Source organism: Pyricularia grisea (genome assembly GCF_004355905.1).
Source record: "Pyricularia grisea strain NI907 chromosome Unknown Pyricularia_grisea_NI907_Scaffold_2, whole genome shotgun sequence".
Lineage (NCBI taxonomy): Eukaryota > Fungi > Ascomycota > Sordariomycetes > Magnaporthales > Pyriculariaceae > Pyricularia > Pyricularia grisea.
Window position 1 is genome coordinate 7,628,986 of NW_022156717.1, and position 16,889 is coordinate 7,645,874.

Genomic DNA, 16,889 nt, shown 5'->3' on the forward strand with positions numbered 1-16,889 from the left:
GGCACATAGTTGTAAGCGAGCGTAATCTATCCCTTTCGATAGTGTCGAAATCGTCTAGTCTAGATCACGTCTTTCTATTGCCAGCCGACGATTTCAAAGGGTTTAGTGAACCATGAGTAACCACACCCTTTTCAAAATCGCGACGCTGACACAGTATCTCATTTACTGTCCGACGATGCGACCCCTATGCGATCCCTATGTAGTGGCTCCGGAAATTAGTCGTATATGTAAGCCTAGAACGTAGGTAGCTATAGCATAATGACAAAACCTTGAGTGGACAACGTCCACGACCTTGTCGACAGGACCAGAAGCCCCTTTTTCTATCGCCAAAGTTAGGTAGGGAGCCTGTCGGTCGTCTCCGTCTAAACCACCATCAGATCGAGGCGTCAAAATGTCGACGAGACAAACGACTCTGGCTTCTGCAGTCTTTGGATTGCTCGTCTTTTATCCGATTCTCGTCTTCGCGCAGGCCGTTCCACCGCCAGGACCTACCCAACCGGGTACGGCGCCAAACTGCAACAAATGGCACATCATAGTCTCTGGCGACAACTGCGATAATGTGTCGGCAAAGTACAAGATCACCCTGGAGCAGTTCCTCAAATGGAACCCGGCAGTCTCGAGCGACTGCCTGCAGTTCTTCTGGCCCGACTATGCCTACTGCGTGTCGGTCGACGCCAGCATCACTGTCGTCCCGACCACTTCGACGTCCATCCGTACCACCTTTGCCACGCGGACAACCTCTGCTGTCTCGACTTCTGTGCAGACGCCCATCTCGACCCCCTCCTACACCTTCAACCACCCCGTCACGGACCTCAACATCACAACGCCCACGATCCCGACCGAGGAATGGCCACCCAAAAACACGCAGGCAGGGCAGCCCTCCTACTGCAACGACTGGCACCTCGTGATGCCGGGCGAATCGTGCCGGGCCATCGTCCTGCAGCACGGCAGCTGGATGGGCGTCGAGGACTTCTTCCTCTGGAACCCAGCCGTCGGGTCCGACTGCATGGGCCTCAGCCTGTACAAGTACGTCTGCGTCGGGATCCAGCCCCAGACGCAAATCTCCATCGACTTCCCCACCTTCACCAACAACGCCACCGTCCCACCCATGGTGATCCCGACGGCCGTGGAGCTGCCGCCCGTCGACAACAACTTTGCGCCCACGCCGGCCCAGGGACCCCTCCCCACCGACTGCGTAGAGTACTACCAGACCCAGCCGGACGAGACGTGCCGCGACGTGGTGGCCAAGCACGACAGCATCACGCAGGCGCAGTTCCTGGCGTGGCATCCTTTCCTGAATGGCAACTGCGACGGGCTGTGGCTCGGCTACTACTACTGCATCCTGGTGGAAAACTTCATCCCCGAGCCGCCCATCGAGACGATCGCGCCGACTCCCGTAGAACCCGGAATCGTGTCCGACTGCCGGGCCTGGTTCCAAGCCACCGGCCCGAACTGGACCTGCGATCAGTTTGTTTTGATCTTTGGCCGCTTCTCGCTATCCGACTTTATCAAGTGGAACCCCGCTGTTGGGTCGTCGTGTGAAAACAGCATCAAAGAAGAGTATTGGTACTGCGTCGCCGTCCCCGGCACACCTACGACGCGGACTGCGACGCTGCCTGGAGTCACGGGTACGGCCACTGTTGTGCCACCGACTTCCACTGTTGCTGTGCCGCCCACTTCCACCGTTGCTACTCCTCCAGTGGCGACGCCTACGCCCACCCAGTCAGGCATGATATCCGGCTGCCGCAAGTTCTACTTTGTCGTCTCCGGCGATGGGTGTTGGGCCATTGCCAACTCGGCGGGCATCTCGTTGGAGTAAGTCTTACCTTTTGGAACACAAACAAGAAACGAGGGTTTCTAATTGCTAACCTGCACAATTGTTAGTGACTTTTACAAATGGAACCCTGGAATCGAGGAGTGCGGCAAGCTGTGGCCAGACTACTATGTCTGTGTTGGTGTATAGAAAGACAAGCATCCTTGGGTGGGAGTCGGATTTGTTCAAAGTTCGAGCGGGGGAAGAAGCTGCAAAATGTTGCAAGAAGTTAGGTGTGGACGGCACGTTAATTATAGCGCTTACTCAGCGTCTGCAATGCGCTTGCACCTACAGAGGCTATCCACTCCAAACCTGCAGCCCTCCTAACCAATAAATTGAAATGCAAGTTTACTATTATATCAGGGATGAACTAGTAGTCAGGTGGATGAACACTTGGGAATCTTCCGTACCATGTATATATGTATACTTTTTCTTGTCCGGCTATCTTTTCCCAAAGGCTACAAGCGTCCTAGTATTTATATCCCCCGTATGTAGAGTCTTATTTTTGTGTCTGCCCCGTAAAGACATATATTCGATATCACGTAGATTTTGGGTTTGGCTTGTCATGAAGCTGTGCATTCGTTACCAAGAGAATCTAAACAAAATGAAATCTTTATATGGTGGTACAATTGGCAACAACCAACTATTGTACATGAAGCTTGTCCTTCAGTTTATACACGATTTTAAAAAAGACACAGATATTCTAAAGAAAACCATCCCATAATGCTCACTATGACTGGGCAGAATGCCTTACTGATGTACTCTTCACAACATGCTCGCATTTCAACCCCCACTCATTTGGATGCCGCTGTCACCGTGGGATCCGGTCGAGCTTGCTCCTCTGCTGCCGTTTCGGATATGTCAAAAGCCTTATGAGGGTTTGCCATCTCTATCCTGGCTTGGTTCTTAACGGAAGCCGCGTTGTCGAAGCCCAGGCTCCGGCTGAAATAGCCACCGTACGCAGTGCCAACCACCAGTCCGGCAAAATGAGTCCAAAAGTCAATCTGGTGCTTTCGAGGACCTTTTCTCAACCCCAAAAGTGGAACAAGGGTGTACAAGTATGCCATGGCAAGGAACGCATATCCTGGGACGACGGCAGATTCAGGAAGCAGCCAGACGTGGATATCATCCGACCAATGGATGGTGAAGTAGGCTCCTATCAAGCCGAGGGCAACGCCAGATGCTCCTAGGCTGTTGAATGTCATTTGCTTCAAGGCAATGATGCGGACCATTGCTGCTGATACCGAGGCTAAGCAGGCGGTGCCAAAATAAGTGGCCAGGAAAGCCCCGCGACCTATATCATCGTGGAGACGAGTTCCGACCAGCCACAAAAAGACCATGTTGTTTGCCAAATGCCAGAATACCTGATGTGAGAATGCATTCCCGATGCTGGCAAAGGAAGTCGGAATCGCCGGCGTGAAGATAAACATCCGATTCAAAGTTCGCCACATAACCGGGAACTTCCAAAGCGCATAGACAACAAAGTTTGCACCTATGAGCGCCGCAAGCGTTGCTGCGGCCGGCGGGAGATCGGGCCAGACGCGATACTCGGGAGGCGGAGGCTTGTAGACTGCCGCAAAAACGAGTCCGACGGCCACAACAGCTCCTGCTGTCAGAATACAAGATCCGAAACGCTCCCAATGACCCATTTCCGGTGGCGCTTCGATGTCTGATGTTGCACGCTTGGTATATTCCTCTAGCTTGGCCTGGGACTCCATGTACTTCTCCTGCTGTGCCGGTGTCCAGTCTCGTGCTTGCTCTGGGAGCGTGGCCAGCTTTGTGCCAGCGGGATTGAGCCTGGCCCATTCCTCATCTTCAAGCCGCTTCTGCTCGGCACGCTCTCTTTCCGCTGCATCGGCAATCGCCTTGTTGCGTGCCCGAATTGCCTCCTGGACACTGACACCGTATACGTCATCCTGTGGCTTCTCTCTGGCCAATTTCCTCTGCCATGTGTCTAGATCTCCGTTGTTGATGAGTGCATCTGGGTCTGCTTCGCTCTGTTGCGCCGCACGTTCCGCCTCCTCTTCTAGCCTTGCGAGCTCATCCTCGGCCTGCAAACCGGCATTGATGACTTCGTCCACCGGCAGCTTGCTACGCAGATAGGCGAGGGCCGCTTCAATGTGCTTTTGTTGGTAGCCCGCCAGATTCCGCGCCAGGGTCGGATCACCGAGGGTGCCAGCTACCCGACGGCCATGTAATATGCGCAGCAACTTATTCGCTCTGGGTGCCTCGAGGCCAGTGCCAAAAATCTGGAAGACCTCATCCTGCGAAAGGTCGCCCTTCTTGGAGAATGGCAGCCCCTCATGGTCGGTATAGCTGGGCGGCAGTTCGACATAGTGGGTGATGACTTTGTTGAAGGGCCCCTTCTTCTCATTGGAATATAAAGATATGTAGCGGGCGTTAAACGTGGGCGCTTTTGATGTTTTATTTTCGGATGCAAAGATAGTCCAAGACGAAGGTCGTGTCTTCGAAGTCAAAATTTGACTTCTCGAGGACCACCTTGTTGATGTCGGACATGTCGATCGGTATCGTCTAGCAGCCTTTGTGAGTGATTGTGGGAGAGCGTTGGAGATGGAGCTGCCCGAGGTGATTTGTACACCCAGGCATAACAAGCTCGGCCGAGGTAGAGCAAGGCCGAGCGAGTAAATCTGGCTCATGGCGTTCGAGACGGGAGCCGCTATGTGCGCACCCAGATGTCTATTGGCATCTTCTGGTTACAACTCCTATGATGATGACGGCAAGATGCTCAATCGATATATTCCGCTCTCGGCCTCACTAGCAAAAACTTTGGCGCGGTTCAGGCGCGGTGGTAAGGGCCCACATAATTTGTGCTGTCGACCCACTCCTAGCAAAATCATTAGACGCCTTGGCACTGTTGTACTGTACCCCACCATAAGGTAGGTAGCGATGTGCTGCTGCGTACATTAAGTACCTCTGCCTACCTAAGGCAGGTACGGAAGGTACTGGCAATATGTTGAGACTTCGTGGTGGAGGCAAGAGAGTTGAGAATTTGACAATAAAACTTGAGCAGTTTTGACCTTGCACACTGAACATCTGCGGGACCTCCACTACCATCTGTAACTTTCATACAGCTGAAGCCAAGTTAGAAATACCCCTTGGTATTTTTTTGCATCTACCTGGGTGTCTTCACCATACAATCGCCATGTCATCTGAAACCCTGCCTATATCACCAGCCCGCTTTGCAGAGGCCATCAAAGACCTCTCACTGGCAAGTCTTCACCTCAAAGTTTTAGAAATCCGCAACTCCATCGCGCATCTGGACTACTCCAATGAACAGCTCAGGCCATTTGCGGAAGGAAAGGAGCCAGTACATGGGGGAGACGGCACAGCACAGCCGGACCAGGACTGTATTGACGCCATCAAGGAGAACGAGGGTGTCATTGAGCGCATGCAGGAGCGCATCCGGCTTGTGCGTGTCGAGGTTGAAGAGAACCGGGGCTGCAGTTGGACTGAATTTGAGAGCGCGGAAGAGAGGGGTCAGAGGGGCGAGCAAGCTACAGAAAGCACTGCGCCTGGAAGCACTGCCGGACCTACAACAAACAACAACACCACATCAACAGTCAACGGCCAAGGTACCACGGAGGATCGGTTCAGCGGACTCTCGGAGGCTTGGAGGGATGGAACAATCCAAATGGGCACGATTAGAAACGGACAGATCCACATGGACACACAACCACCTTCAGCAAGCTCGGGAGGTGGTAGGTTAACGGACGAGCAACTACGCCAAGCATTGGAGGAAAGAATGCGAGAGGCTGAGCAGGATGAGCAGGACGATACTAATGGCGGATTGCATCTCTGAGCTGGCTTCCATGTCTGGTGTAGGAAAAAAAAGTTGTTTATTTGATACCCTTCACAGAATCATGAGTCTGATGAGTAAAATAACATTGAAGCTCTAAAACCTCATGGGTCACAAATATTTCATTTTCCAAAACGTGAGGAGGTAGGTGGTGATGTTTGAAGGCCTGATGCTTCATACATAACGACAAATGTATGAGTCACGTGTCGCAGCGCCACTTGGTCTAGTCTTCACTGAACATCACTTGCTTATGTCACCGCCTACATCCGCCTGCACCCACCACCCAGCTTTGATCCACCCATCTCAACCTAGCTTGGAGCTCCCGCGACAAGGCTACCGCGAATGCGTACCCCATTAGACATCACCGCCGACTTCATACTTTCATCCAACGGCCAACACCACCATCCCCCGCTAAACTTGCCACCAAAATCCAAAACGCTGCCTCAATCAAAACAACAAGGGGAACACAAAAAGCGATAGATCTATAGATCTCAGTATCCAAAATGCCTGGTTTCGACTTCTCCAACGTCAACCGCAACAATGCATTGCACGCCCGTGGAGTGCCGCTTCCTAAAGCCACCAGCACGGGTACCACTATTGTCGGATGCATTTTTGAGGGCGGTGTGGTGGTAAGGGATTCTCCCTGGAATTGGACTGTTTTTGATAAACCGGAGCAAGCTCGTTGGAAGCAACAGACAAGCTTACTGACCCCCGCATTAACAAACAGATTGCCGCCGACACCCGAGCGACGAGCGGGCCGATCGTTGCAGACAAGAACTGTGAGAAGCTTCACTACATCTCACCTCAGATCTGGTGTGCCGGAGCTGGTACAGCAGCCGACACGGAATTCACAACAGCCATCATCTCGTCTCAGCTGGAGCTACACTCTCTATCAACAGGCCGCAAGCCTCGCGTCGTTACATGCATGACCATGCTTAAGCAACATCTCTTCCAATACCAGGGCCACATCGGTGCATACCTCGTAGTTGCCGGCGTCGACCCTACTGGCACTCATCTGTTCACCGTCCACGCACACGGCAGCACCGACAAGCTCCCATATGTCACTATGGGTTCAGGATCGCTGGCCGCCATGTCGGTGTTTGAAACGCAGTGGCAGAGCAAGCTCGACGAGGCACAGGCGATCAAGCTGTGCAGTGATGCGATTCAAGCCGGTATCTGGAACGATCTGGGATCGGGAAGCAACGTCGATGTGGCCGTTATCACAGCCGACAAGACGAGGCTGCTGCGCAACTACATCAAGCCCAACGAGAGGACAAAGAAGCTGCAAAGCTACAAGTTCGCCAGGGGCACAACGGCTGTGCTTAACGACAAGATCGTTAAGAAGGAGGAGCTGAGCAACTTCATCAGTGTGTCCGAGGTACCTGCTGAGGGTGAGAGCATGGATGTTGACTCATGAGGGTATGAGGGTCGAGAGGATTATGAAGCGGCGAGATTTGAGACGGCTTAGCCATATTGAGCTATCAGTATGGCGATTGGTACATCCTGGCTGGCAGAAGTGTGAAGCGCGCAACAGTAATGCGGCAAATGAGGCAACCGTGGATGATTAGGATTGAGGAGAGATGATGATGGCCATTATCACTGCTTACCCAGCTACCCTGTGATGATGTACTTTACATGTAACTTTTACTGCATGCGGCTCTGATGGCGAAAATGAAATAGACGTTTCCTCATCTACCGAGTATCAGTCCAGCGGATTGATTGCGAGAACTACAGAAAAGTCCAGGAAGAGAACTCTGTTTAATCTATGAATACTTCTCTGGTCGTGCGATGTTATCCAGAGTTTAAAATTTATCTCTACTGAAAGTCACTACCCATTCACACGTAAAGTACTCTGCCAGACGTTTATATCTTTCTTGATCTGCCGCCTAGCTCCCGTTGTCCAGCAGGTGGGGGATAGCTGTTCTCCAGCTGTTGGTAGCCTAGTTGTACCCACAAGCTTTGACAAGGATAAAATGAGGACCCACTAAAAATCGCGTCGGCATCGATTCTGTTCAACAGCTTCACTTGTCAACGGCAGCTCAGAAAACGCGGTCCAGCATCAATCAAGGACTTTGCCAGGCTCACCAGGGCCTACCACGCCGTTTTAGATACCATATTTCTCGCCGATATCTACCACCCGGGAATACCTGGCACCCGGCAACTCACGCGCATCTTTTGCCCTTGAACAAGTCTTCTCGTGGTTGCCTTCGGCTTCCCCCAGAAAAAAAAAAAAAAAAAAAAAAAAAAAAACCAACCACCCCGAAGCTCGCCGCTGATCTTTCGCATCTCTACTCCCCATATCGTCTCAGCAGGACCAAACCGACGACATTTTGTTCACGCCAAATCGAGCGACGCGAATTTCTCAAATGCAACGGGCAGGCGTTTTATGAGACGCTGGTCTACTCCACCTAGAGGCGGCTATTTCGCAGCAGTCATGGCCTTCAGCTTTGCCAATACGTCCAGCGCCCTGACGGGCGCATCCAAAGGAGCCGGATCGGGAACGGGGGCGGGAGCTGCAGGCTCGACTACACAAGGGCCCGATCTCGAGCTCATTCAAACAGAGAACCTGGGCTTTCTCTCGCTTGCGGGCGATGCCAGAGTCCAGCTGACAGCCAAATGGGCCGATCAGCCCGCGCCGACCGCGTCGCTGATAAGCATCGCCTCGAGGAAGGGCCTCGTGGCTGCTGCCGGCCCAGATGCTGTTCACATAGCGACGACTGAATCCGTACGGAAGGCGTTTGAAACGGCCAAGGTTGGCGACAGCGAGGTGCGGCCGTTCGAGCCGCAAGCAAAACTCCCGCTGCCCATGAGGATATCACAACTCGCATTCACATGCGATGAGCAATACCTTATCATATCTGCCGAGTCGGGTGGCGGGCTAGCGGTCTACGATGTTCAGTCTGTATCACAGGGATCGACCCAGCCGGCGATGGAGATCTCAACTAGCGGCGAGTCTCTGCGCACCCTTCTTCCGAACCCAAATCCAGACATGGCCGAGCTTGTACTGGCTGTCACAAATAACGGCAACTTACTCGTGGCCAATCTGAAGCAACGAGGCTTGGTCTCGGGCCCTAGCGGTCCCGTGATGAAGACGGGCGTATCAAGTGCAGCTTGGAGTACCAAAGGCAAACAGCTTGTGGCAGGTCTTGCCGATGGAACGCTCGAACAGTTGACTCCAGACGGAACTAGCAAGGCAAACATACCAAAACCCACTGGCCTTGATAATCACCATGGTAAGCCTATTATGGAAATGGATTGCGTGTCTCCCTTGGAAACACCACTGCCGCGAGACCTTGTAGCTAACCTACTTCACACAGTTGCTTCCGTTGCATGGTTGGAGAATAATGTGTTTCTAGTTGTCCACAACGTGACAAACGGGGATGGGCCGTCGACTTTCAATATTATCACAAGGCACCAGGAGAAAGGAAGCCCGGCGAGTTACGTTTTTCAAAAACTGACGGACCCGGTTGAACCTTTCGGGTCTGAGAAGAAGCCTCACCACACATTATTGAGACTCAAGGACTTTCCGCCTGACCTTCAAGATGCGCTCCTTGTCTCATCCACCTGTAGAGAGGCTATCGGACTCTTGACAAGATCAAAGGCTCCACTCACCAGCACCGTTCCTGCTGACAAGATCACCAACGTCTTCACTACCACAGAGTTTGCCGATGACACAAAACGGGCAGAATTGCCTATGGGTGAAGACTACATGGACACTTTCCCCATTGGTACGGCACTTGATCTGTCCAGCAAGGACAAGGTATACAAGCCGATCCCAACAGACGAGATGGATGAGTCTCCTGGACCCCTCCCTGGTCTGTGGGCTTTGAACAACGAGGGTGTCCTGTCAGTTTGGTGGATTGTCTATAATGACTCTATCCGACAGGGCACTACATATCCGGGTATGGCAGCGGCTCAGAGTACGAATGGTGCTACTGCTGCCCCCGCTGCCACTCCCGTCACCACGACCACATCCGCCTTTGGGGCATCATCAACACCCGGCCCTAGCTTCGGAGGTTCCTCTGCGCTCGGCGCAAAGCCATCTCCTTGGGGTTCGTCTGCAGCTGCCACCCCTTCTGCCGCCCCAGCATTTGGTAAGACCGCATTTGGAAGTGCTGGGGGAGACAGTGGGAAATCTACATTTGGAACACCGGCGTTTGGGTCTACATCAGCCCTTGGCAGCGCCTCGGCAACTCCTGCATTTGGTTCTACTTCAGCCCTTGGTAACTCCTCTTCCACTCCTGCATTTGGCTCTACGTCAACTCTTGGAGGTGCACCCGCCACGCCTGCGTTCGGGCAGTCCTCGGCGCTCGGTGGTGGCTTGGGGGCTAAGTCATCCCCATGGGCTACCGGAGGCACTTCAGCGGCAACACCCGCTTTTGGGCAGTCGGGGCTCGGCTCCACTCCGTCTGGTGGAACTGGTAAGATCTTTGGAGGCGGAACTTCTTCTACTCCAGCCAGTGGCGGTGGATTCTCGGCCTTTGCCAATAAGGGTGGCTTTGGCTCACTTGCCAGTGGCGGTGGTGATAACAACAGTGGTAGCATCTTTGGAGCTGGAAAACCATCAGGTTCTTTCGCCTCTGCTTCACAAGACACGAGCATGAACCAGGCTACTTCCTTCCCGCCTTCAACCTCCAAGACAAGCTCAACGCCATTTGGATCATCGCCTTTTGTGCTGGGCACAACCTTCAAGGCAGACCCCAAGACGGCCAATGATAACGAAAAGCCGGTTACGTCTGGTGGTGGCTCTTTGTTTGGCTCAGGATTTGGCCTCTCGCTTGGAGACACAGCCAAGACACCAGCTGCAGAGGAGAGTAAAGATGCCGACATGGAGGCCGAAACCCCAGCGGCAGCTACCCCAGCAGCCGTGGAGAAGCCTACTAGCATATTTTCGTCTACCGCCGGTTCATCAGTATTTGGTGCCCCGACCATATCCGGAGCCCAGGGCGACAAGCCCAACCCATTTGGGGCGCCGTCCGAGCAAGCAAAGCCCTCCCCCCCTGCAGCCGCTGACAAGCCAAACCCGTTTGGGACGCCGTCTGCCGCAAAATCCCCTACTCCTGCGGCAGCCGACAAACCCAACCCGTTCGCTTCCTCCGGCAACAAACCTGGCTTGTTTGGTTCTGGAACAACATCGTCGATCTTTGGCGCTAAAAAGCCCGAGGAGCCGCCAAAATCGATATTCGCCAAGCCCGATGCCACCCCAGCTTCAGAGAAGAAGAATCCGTTTGGAACCTTTGGGCAATCTACAACCCCAAGCTCTTCGCCGGCGCCTAGCAAGATATTCGGTAACACAACATCCACGGGAAGCATTTTTGGCAACAAGCCAGCTCCAGGAGGCTCTAGCAGTATCTTTGGTGCCCCAACGCAAACCTCGTCAATATTTTCCTCAGTCAAGAAACCTGATGCGGCACCGTCAACACCAGATAAGAAAGCTGCCGAGTCCAGCTTGCCATTACCACCGGAATCAACCAGTAAGACGACCTTCACGCTCTCCGAATCCTCTGGGTCGTCCGCCGCTTCGCCTCGGATACCCGAACACATAGAATCATCAAATTCACAGCGAGAGGTTACTGACTTTACCTCTTTGCCTGCAGAATCCTCAAACAGCGAACGATCAGCGACACCTGATGATGCACCGCTACCGCCAGACCCGGTCAAGGAGAAATCCAAGTACAATATGGCAGATCTCAAATTACCCCCAGGCGTGGTGTCTACGGACGACAAGCCGAAGGCATCAACATCGGGAGGCTCGTTGCCCAAGTTCTCTTTCAAGGAGGAGGGAGCAACAGAGCAGCCTGTGCCAAGCAGTGACGAAGAAGACGAGCTCTCAGAAGAAGAGCAGGAAGGTGATGAAGACGATCAAGGATCTGCTCCCGATAGCGAAGGCAGTGGCGTCGATGTGACCAAGGACCTCAGCCCACCGGGCTACACTCCGCAGAGCTCGTTTGGTGGCGCCGGAGGTGGGATTTTCTCGCACACACCGGCCGACGAACCACGGCCCGGATCGCGTCTATTGTTTGGTGAGATGAGCCGCCCCCTCTTTCCCCAACCCGTAGCCACGAGCCCCAGGTCACCTAGTCCCGTTCGCGGTGCTGTACCACCCAGAGTCATGAGATCCGACTCTGTTCGGTCGGTGAGTGCCCCTGGCGGTGGCATGGCATCATCCATGGCATCATCAATCTTGGGCAGGAGCAAGGGCAATTTCGGGATTAGCGGCACGTTACGCCAACAGCCTGGTCGTCACACGCCAGACCCGAACGTGGAGGAGCAGAGGAGGTCACAGGCGAGGAGAGAGGCGGATGAAGCACAAGTCCTGCACGACCAGGAAGACGATTGGAAGCAAGATCTGTTGAATGCTCCACCACAGCCGACGCTCGAGCTGGCCGAGTTCACGCCAAACACTGGCAGTGCTCCGGAGGCTGGGAGGACCGTTCCCGCCCAAGCAGAAGCCATGTACCGTGATATCAACCGGATGGTGGATACCCTTGGTTTGAATGCTCGCCACCTCAAGGAGTACATCCTTGGTCACATGGGCAAGCTTCGGGCTCCGGGAACGCCGCACAAGACAGCAGAAGATTTGGAGATTCCGGACGACTGGATTCTTTGCGATGCCGAAGACGTTGGGACTGTGTTAGACCAGGAGCTGCGTGTGGAGCTCGAGGATGGCCGCGTTAAGAATGCGGACGAGGTCCTCGAGGCCTGCCAAGAGCTGAGCAGGGGACTGGCCCGGTTGCGGATCAAGGAGATGGATATTAAGAAGACCATCATGTCTCGCATAGACCCAAGCCAGGCCGATGCTTTGCGATCTCTTCCGTTGAGTGCAGAACAGGCGGCACAGCAAGCCGACCTGAGGAAGCAATTTACAAGCTTCTCCAAGCTTCTAGCCGAGGCCGAAGAATCACTGACTATGCTGCGCGCCAAGATGGCAACGGCTGGTGGGCTCGACGGTCGGAGGAACGGATCGGTCGGTGGAGCTGGCTCGGGCGCCAATGCAGTACCAACGGTCGATGCTGTCCTGCGTACAATCCTGAAGATGACCAGCATGGCTGAGAAGCGCAGCGGTGATGTGGACGTACTGGAGAATCAGCTGCGTAAGCTGCGCCTGCAGCAAGGGCTCGGGACCGCCAACGGCAGCCGGGAGAACTCCCCTTTCTCGACGCCGCAGAAACACCAGCATCGTCTTTCTCGGTCCGTCTTCAGCCCGGGTGCGTCATCACTCATGGGTGCCTCTATGGCACTGACATCGTCGGTCGCCTCGTACAACGGTAGCCCCGCCCGGTCGATGACCAACTCTCCCCGCAAGAAGCTAAGCGGCTATAGCGACGACGACAAGAAGCACATCCGCGCTCGTCTGGAAAAGCGCTCGGCGGCGATCACCAAGCTGCGGGAAAGTGTGGAGAAAGCCGGGCCGAATGTCTGGCGCATGACGGACGAAGATTAGCAGACTAGGCCTGTGCCGAATATTTTGGTCGATCAACCTTCACCATTCAGATTGCTTCGGTTGTTACGTTCTTGGAGCTGGGAGCAAAGCACCTGAGCCATTATATCATGAAGGATTAGAGGATGATACGGGGCAATCAGTGCAACCAAGCATCGGGATCTTTTTTTTTTTTTCTTGGGAGGGATGTTATGCTTTTGAAAGGTGCAGGTGATGTGTCCGGGTTTGCATGTTTCTATCACCACTTTCTTAAAAAACAGAGGTCGTAAGACTATTTAATGAGCGACCCCTGAAATGATGACGAGAATGGGATCAGTCAAATGGTATATGGGTGTCCTTGTCCATTTCCCTCCCTCGTTTATCATGTCATATCATGTATCTGGTACACGGGATTGGCCCCACTGAGGAGGATAAACATTAGTTTTTTTAAGATTAGTCCCGTACTAGATAGACCTAAGTTTTAGCAACAACATTTGCGTTGAGAGCACAACAAGATCGCCGGTTGATTGTATCCGTGCTTTTACGTTTACAGTTTCTGTGGCTTGTGCATCGGTCTTCTTTTCTTGGCCCCCCAACCACCAGAAGCATAGATTTGTTTATATTTCTTGTATTATTTTCTATTCGGTTGTTTTTCATTATTATGTATATATGTATATTCGGAGGGGGGCATATATTCCAACGCAACAGCATTCATAAGCATTGGCAAAATGAAGACGCGAGATATTACTTTTTTTTCTCTCTCTTTTCTTCTTACGTCTCTGTACACGAACTCCCTCGCAAATCTCAAACTCTCAATCCTTGAATCTTTCTGCTGCTGCCATGTCGTCCTGGGCATCGTTAACCAGAAAGCTAACCAGGGGAGAAAAAACCCAACACATGTCAATATCAGCAATCGGAAAATTCCAGACAAAAAAAAAGAAGAAGAAAAAAACCAAAGAAAAAAGGGGGTTGCCCCTTACCTATACCAAAGAATAGTAGGCGCAATAGTGCCCAAGTGCCACAGCGCGTGGGCGTCGAGGGCGCCCCATAGCGGCGGAAAGTCAAAGAGCTCCAGGCTCATGGCCAACATGATCCAGGCGACTGCCAGGCCCGGGTACGTGGCCCAGGTCCTGCCCTCCCTCTTGTACTTGCGGTACGAGAAGGCGCTCCACAGGACGTTCTGCGCCAGGCCCACGCAGACGTTGGCGGCCATGTTGTAGCCATAGTCCCAACGCACGAGCTTGAGGTATGCGACGTGGCAGCCGTAGGCCGTCAGGCAGGCGGCGGTCCAGAGGCGGATGGCGCGCGGCGTGGTGGTGGTGCTGGTCGAGGGCGAAGAGGACGAGGATGAGGATGAAGCGTTACCGGTGGGCGTCTTGCCGCCGTCGGTGGAGCCGGGCCGGTCGAGGCGAAATATGCGGATGACGGCCAGGTACAGACCGTACAGCACGCTGGCGCCGGCGGCAAAGTAGTCGAGCTGCTCGGTGGCGTTGGTGTCGCGGGTGTGGAAGATGATGCTGAAGAGCCACGAGGCAATGCCCGCATAGGAGAAGCCGACGTAGTACTTGCGCAGCGGGTACGACTCGGGGATGTGGCGGCGGAGCCACCTGAAGCCGAGCAGGTGGGCGTAGAGGTTTCCGGCCGAGAATATGACGGAGAAGGGCTCCTGCATGCCCAGGACGCGGTAAAACGGCCACTTGCCGTGGAACTGGACCACGGGCTGACCGGACTCGATGCGGTCGCTCGTGATTATGTGCTGACACGTGTAGTCGCACTCGGCCGGGCAGCTCCAGAAGAGGAGACGGTTTATGAGCGCTGTTTATTGGGGTAGGTTTGTTTCAATTCCGTCGGAAAGGCCGGAGTAGGGTGAAGCTGTCAGCCTGTGTTTTTTTTTTCTCTTTCTTTCTTCGTTTGCGCATTTTTCTTCTTCTTCTATGTGTACATGTATATGGATGGGGGTGGCCACGGACGTGTCTCGACCTTGTGTGCAAAAGTGACAGCTTCGCAGTTCTCGCGCATGCAGACCTAGAATAAACCAAACGCCCCAAAGGCGACGTATGTCAGTAAACCTTGTCGGAAATACTTTGGCATCGTCACAGTATCCAGAGAAAACAACAGTGCTACGTTGGGCACGACATACCTGAACGCAATCCCGGAATTCTGGTAACCTGTCACCAACAGAGGCATTTGCCGGTCCGAGGAACAGGCATGCTGCCAAAAGAAGAGGTAATACGCTGGGAACGCTATATTGCCTGGCGCCTCGATGGCGGCCCTGTATGACGACCATTATTTTTTTAACCGTGGTTATCGTATGTATGCGTGGGTGTGGAGGGACCGGAAATCGTTTTTGTGAGGCAAGCCACGAAAGGTTCGTGCCAGCGTTTGGGGGGAGTAGGTGGTTTCGGTCTCTGCTGAGTTGAGAGGGAGGGAACCCTAGGCTGGCAAAATGACAACTGCGAAACTGCGAAAAGAAGCTGTTCTTTGAGCAAAAGAAGGACAATAAAATCAACCAGCGATCCCACCGACAAGTTCCTCGAAAAGAAGCTCCCCGCCGTGAAGCTCAAGCACCTTTTCTTTCAACCCCCAGTAAATGGCTTTTCTATGTGTGGGGGAGTTTGTCGTCGTTCGTTTGTCGTTCGACCCGCTATTAGGTTCCCTGTAACCTGTTATCAAGAAGAAAGGATGGCTAGAGCTAGAAATAAGTTTATTTCAAAAAAAGGCCAGCAACGTATGAAGTAATGTTCAACATTTTTTTTTGTTTCTTTTTCTAATTCGAGCCAGGGTTGGACGTTGGATTACTTCAAGTATGGAGAAAGAAGAAGAGAAAAATCCAACCAGACCCTAGTCTCTCCCATTGTTGTTTGTTTGTTGTTGGAGCTAGCCTTCCCAATTCTTCCGTGCTTTTTTTTTTCTCTCTTAATTTTTTTTTGCGTCACAACACGAGGTCAAAGGGACAGAGGTTCGTGCCTTTTTTCCTGGAATTCTGGGTACCTGGGTCGGGTTCCTGGTCAGACTTGCTGTACAGGGCATGTCTTAATTGGCTCGACCGGAGGATTTTATCTGGGGAAAACACCTGGGCACTGTCCCCACAGTTACTCTCGGCTTGACCGGGTGGCCGTCTCCGCCGGCAATTCGGGTTCAAGCTCACTGAGCAGTAGTACTACACTGCCTGAAGTACCTAGGATATTAATTACTTACCGTTACAACCAGAGAATGTGGCCCTATTCTTAAATGAAGCAAACAATTTCAAGCTTTTTTTACCCCCCTCATATTCGTTTCGTTATAATGTCAAGTATTTTTGGGCCATTTTAATTGCAGATACATACAAATTGGCCATCATTGAACCCCTTTCTTTCAACCCATCATCCTGAGCCCCCGTCGACTTGACAAAGGAACCATCCAAAACAAAACAAAATTGTCAACTCTTTAGTGCCAATGCCAAATTTAGTATCTGCTCAGAGAAAATATGCATAAAAGATTTCTTGGCCAATATTCGGCGAAACAAACAAACGTCTGCACAAACATTTCACAGTCCTGCGTAAACATGAAGGGCAGCCTGTCTCGAACCTTGTCTGAAGCAAGGTATGGAGTATGTATGCAGCAAGTAAACAACCAGCGGGGGAAAAAAAAAAGACACAAATATGCAGCAATGACTGGGTTGCTGGATCTGAAATGTAACAAATTGATGCATGAAATAGTCGTATCTGTCGTCATATCGTACCGTGCATTGCGTTACCATCCAAAGACAACTTTGGAAGACCACCGGGATCCAGAATACATTCCCAGAACTCGCTGGCCACCACTGTCCGTCGGGCCGAGCCAATGCAGAATAAAGTAAA

At 52.8% G+C, this 16,889-nt stretch overlaps 6 protein-coding genes across 6 annotated transcripts; 4 read left to right on the plus strand and 2 right to left on the minus strand.

The window, feature by feature from the left end:
• Positions 1–391: 391 nt before the first annotated feature.
• On the plus strand, positions 392–1,963 carry PgNI_04851 (uncharacterized protein; the record flags this gene model as incomplete). The annotated part of the gene is made up of 2 exons (XM_031124892.1): positions 392–1,815; positions 1,885–1,963. 2 exons carry the CDS (start codon positions 392–394, stop codon positions 1,961–1,963), a joined length of 1,503 nt encoding a protein of 500 aa, XP_030984179.1.
• Positions 1,964–2,607: 644 nt separating this feature from the next.
• On the minus strand, positions 2,608–4,470 carry PgNI_04852 (uncharacterized protein; the record flags this gene model as incomplete). Its single annotated transcript, XM_031124893.1, has 1 exon — positions 2,608–4,470. The coding sequence occupies one exon, from the start codon at positions 4,468–4,470 to the stop codon at positions 2,608–2,610; it is 1,863 nt and encodes a 620-aa protein (XP_030984180.1).
• A 506-nt stretch (positions 4,471–4,976) lies between these two features.
• PgNI_04853 (uncharacterized protein) lies at positions 4,977–5,633 on the plus strand (the record flags this gene model as incomplete). The annotated part of the gene is made up of 1 exon (XM_031124894.1): positions 4,977–5,633. One exon carries the CDS (start codon positions 4,977–4,979, stop codon positions 5,631–5,633), a length of 657 nt encoding a protein of 218 aa, XP_030984181.1.
• A 368-nt stretch (positions 5,634–6,001) lies between these two features.
• Positions 6,002–7,356, plus strand: PgNI_04854 (uncharacterized protein). Its single transcript, XM_031124895.1, has 2 exons — positions 6,002–6,259; positions 6,358–7,356. The coding sequence occupies exons 1-2, from the start codon at positions 6,134–6,136 to the stop codon at positions 7,045–7,047; spliced, it is 816 nt and encodes a 271-aa protein (XP_030984182.1). The 5' UTR covers positions 6,002–6,133; the 3' UTR covers positions 7,048–7,356.
• Positions 7,357–8,016: 660 nt separating this feature from the next.
• Positions 8,017–13,074, plus strand: PgNI_04855 (uncharacterized protein; the record flags this gene model as incomplete). The annotated part of the gene is made up of 2 exons (XM_031124896.1): positions 8,017–8,863; positions 8,948–13,074. The coding sequence occupies 2 exons, from the start codon at positions 8,017–8,019 to the stop codon at positions 13,072–13,074; spliced, it is 4,974 nt and encodes a 1,657-aa protein (XP_030984183.1).
• A 588-nt stretch (positions 13,075–13,662) lies between these two features.
• Positions 13,663–15,979, minus strand: PgNI_04856 (uncharacterized protein). Its single transcript, XM_031124897.1, has 4 exons — positions 15,191–15,979; positions 15,021–15,075; positions 14,031–14,865; positions 13,663–13,920 (listed from the first exon to the last, which is right to left on the minus strand). The coding sequence occupies exons 1-4, from the start codon at positions 15,335–15,337 to the stop codon at positions 13,863–13,865; spliced, it is 1,095 nt and encodes a 364-aa protein (XP_030984184.1). The 5' UTR covers positions 15,338–15,979; the 3' UTR covers positions 13,663–13,862.
• Positions 15,980–16,889: the final 910 nt, after the last annotated feature.

What these genes read in the sequence shown, in the direction of transcription:
- PgNI_04856 (XM_031124897.1), bottom strand. Translation starts at nt 15,337, where the DNA reads ATGGTCGTCATACAGGGCCGCCATCGAGGCGCCAGGCAATATAGCGTT. An exon ending in TGCACACAAGGTCGAGACAC is followed by an intron (nt 14,866 to 15,020) that starts GTCCGTGGCCAC and finishes CCCAATAAACAG; the next exon opens with CGCTCATAAACCGTCTCCTC. An exon ending in CCTACTATTCTTTGGTATAG is followed by an intron (nt 13,921 to 14,030) that starts GTAAGGGGCAAC and finishes TCCCCTGGTTAG; the next exon opens with CTTTCTGGTTAACGATGCCC.
- PgNI_04854 (XM_031124895.1), top strand. Translation starts at nt 6,134, where the DNA reads ATGCCTGGTTTCGACTTCTCCAACGTCAACCGCAACAATGCATTGCAC. An exon ending in TTTTTGAGGGCGGTGTGGTG is followed by an intron (nt 6,260 to 6,357) that starts GTAAGGGATTCT and finishes ATTAACAAACAG; the next exon opens with ATTGCCGCCGACACCCGAGC.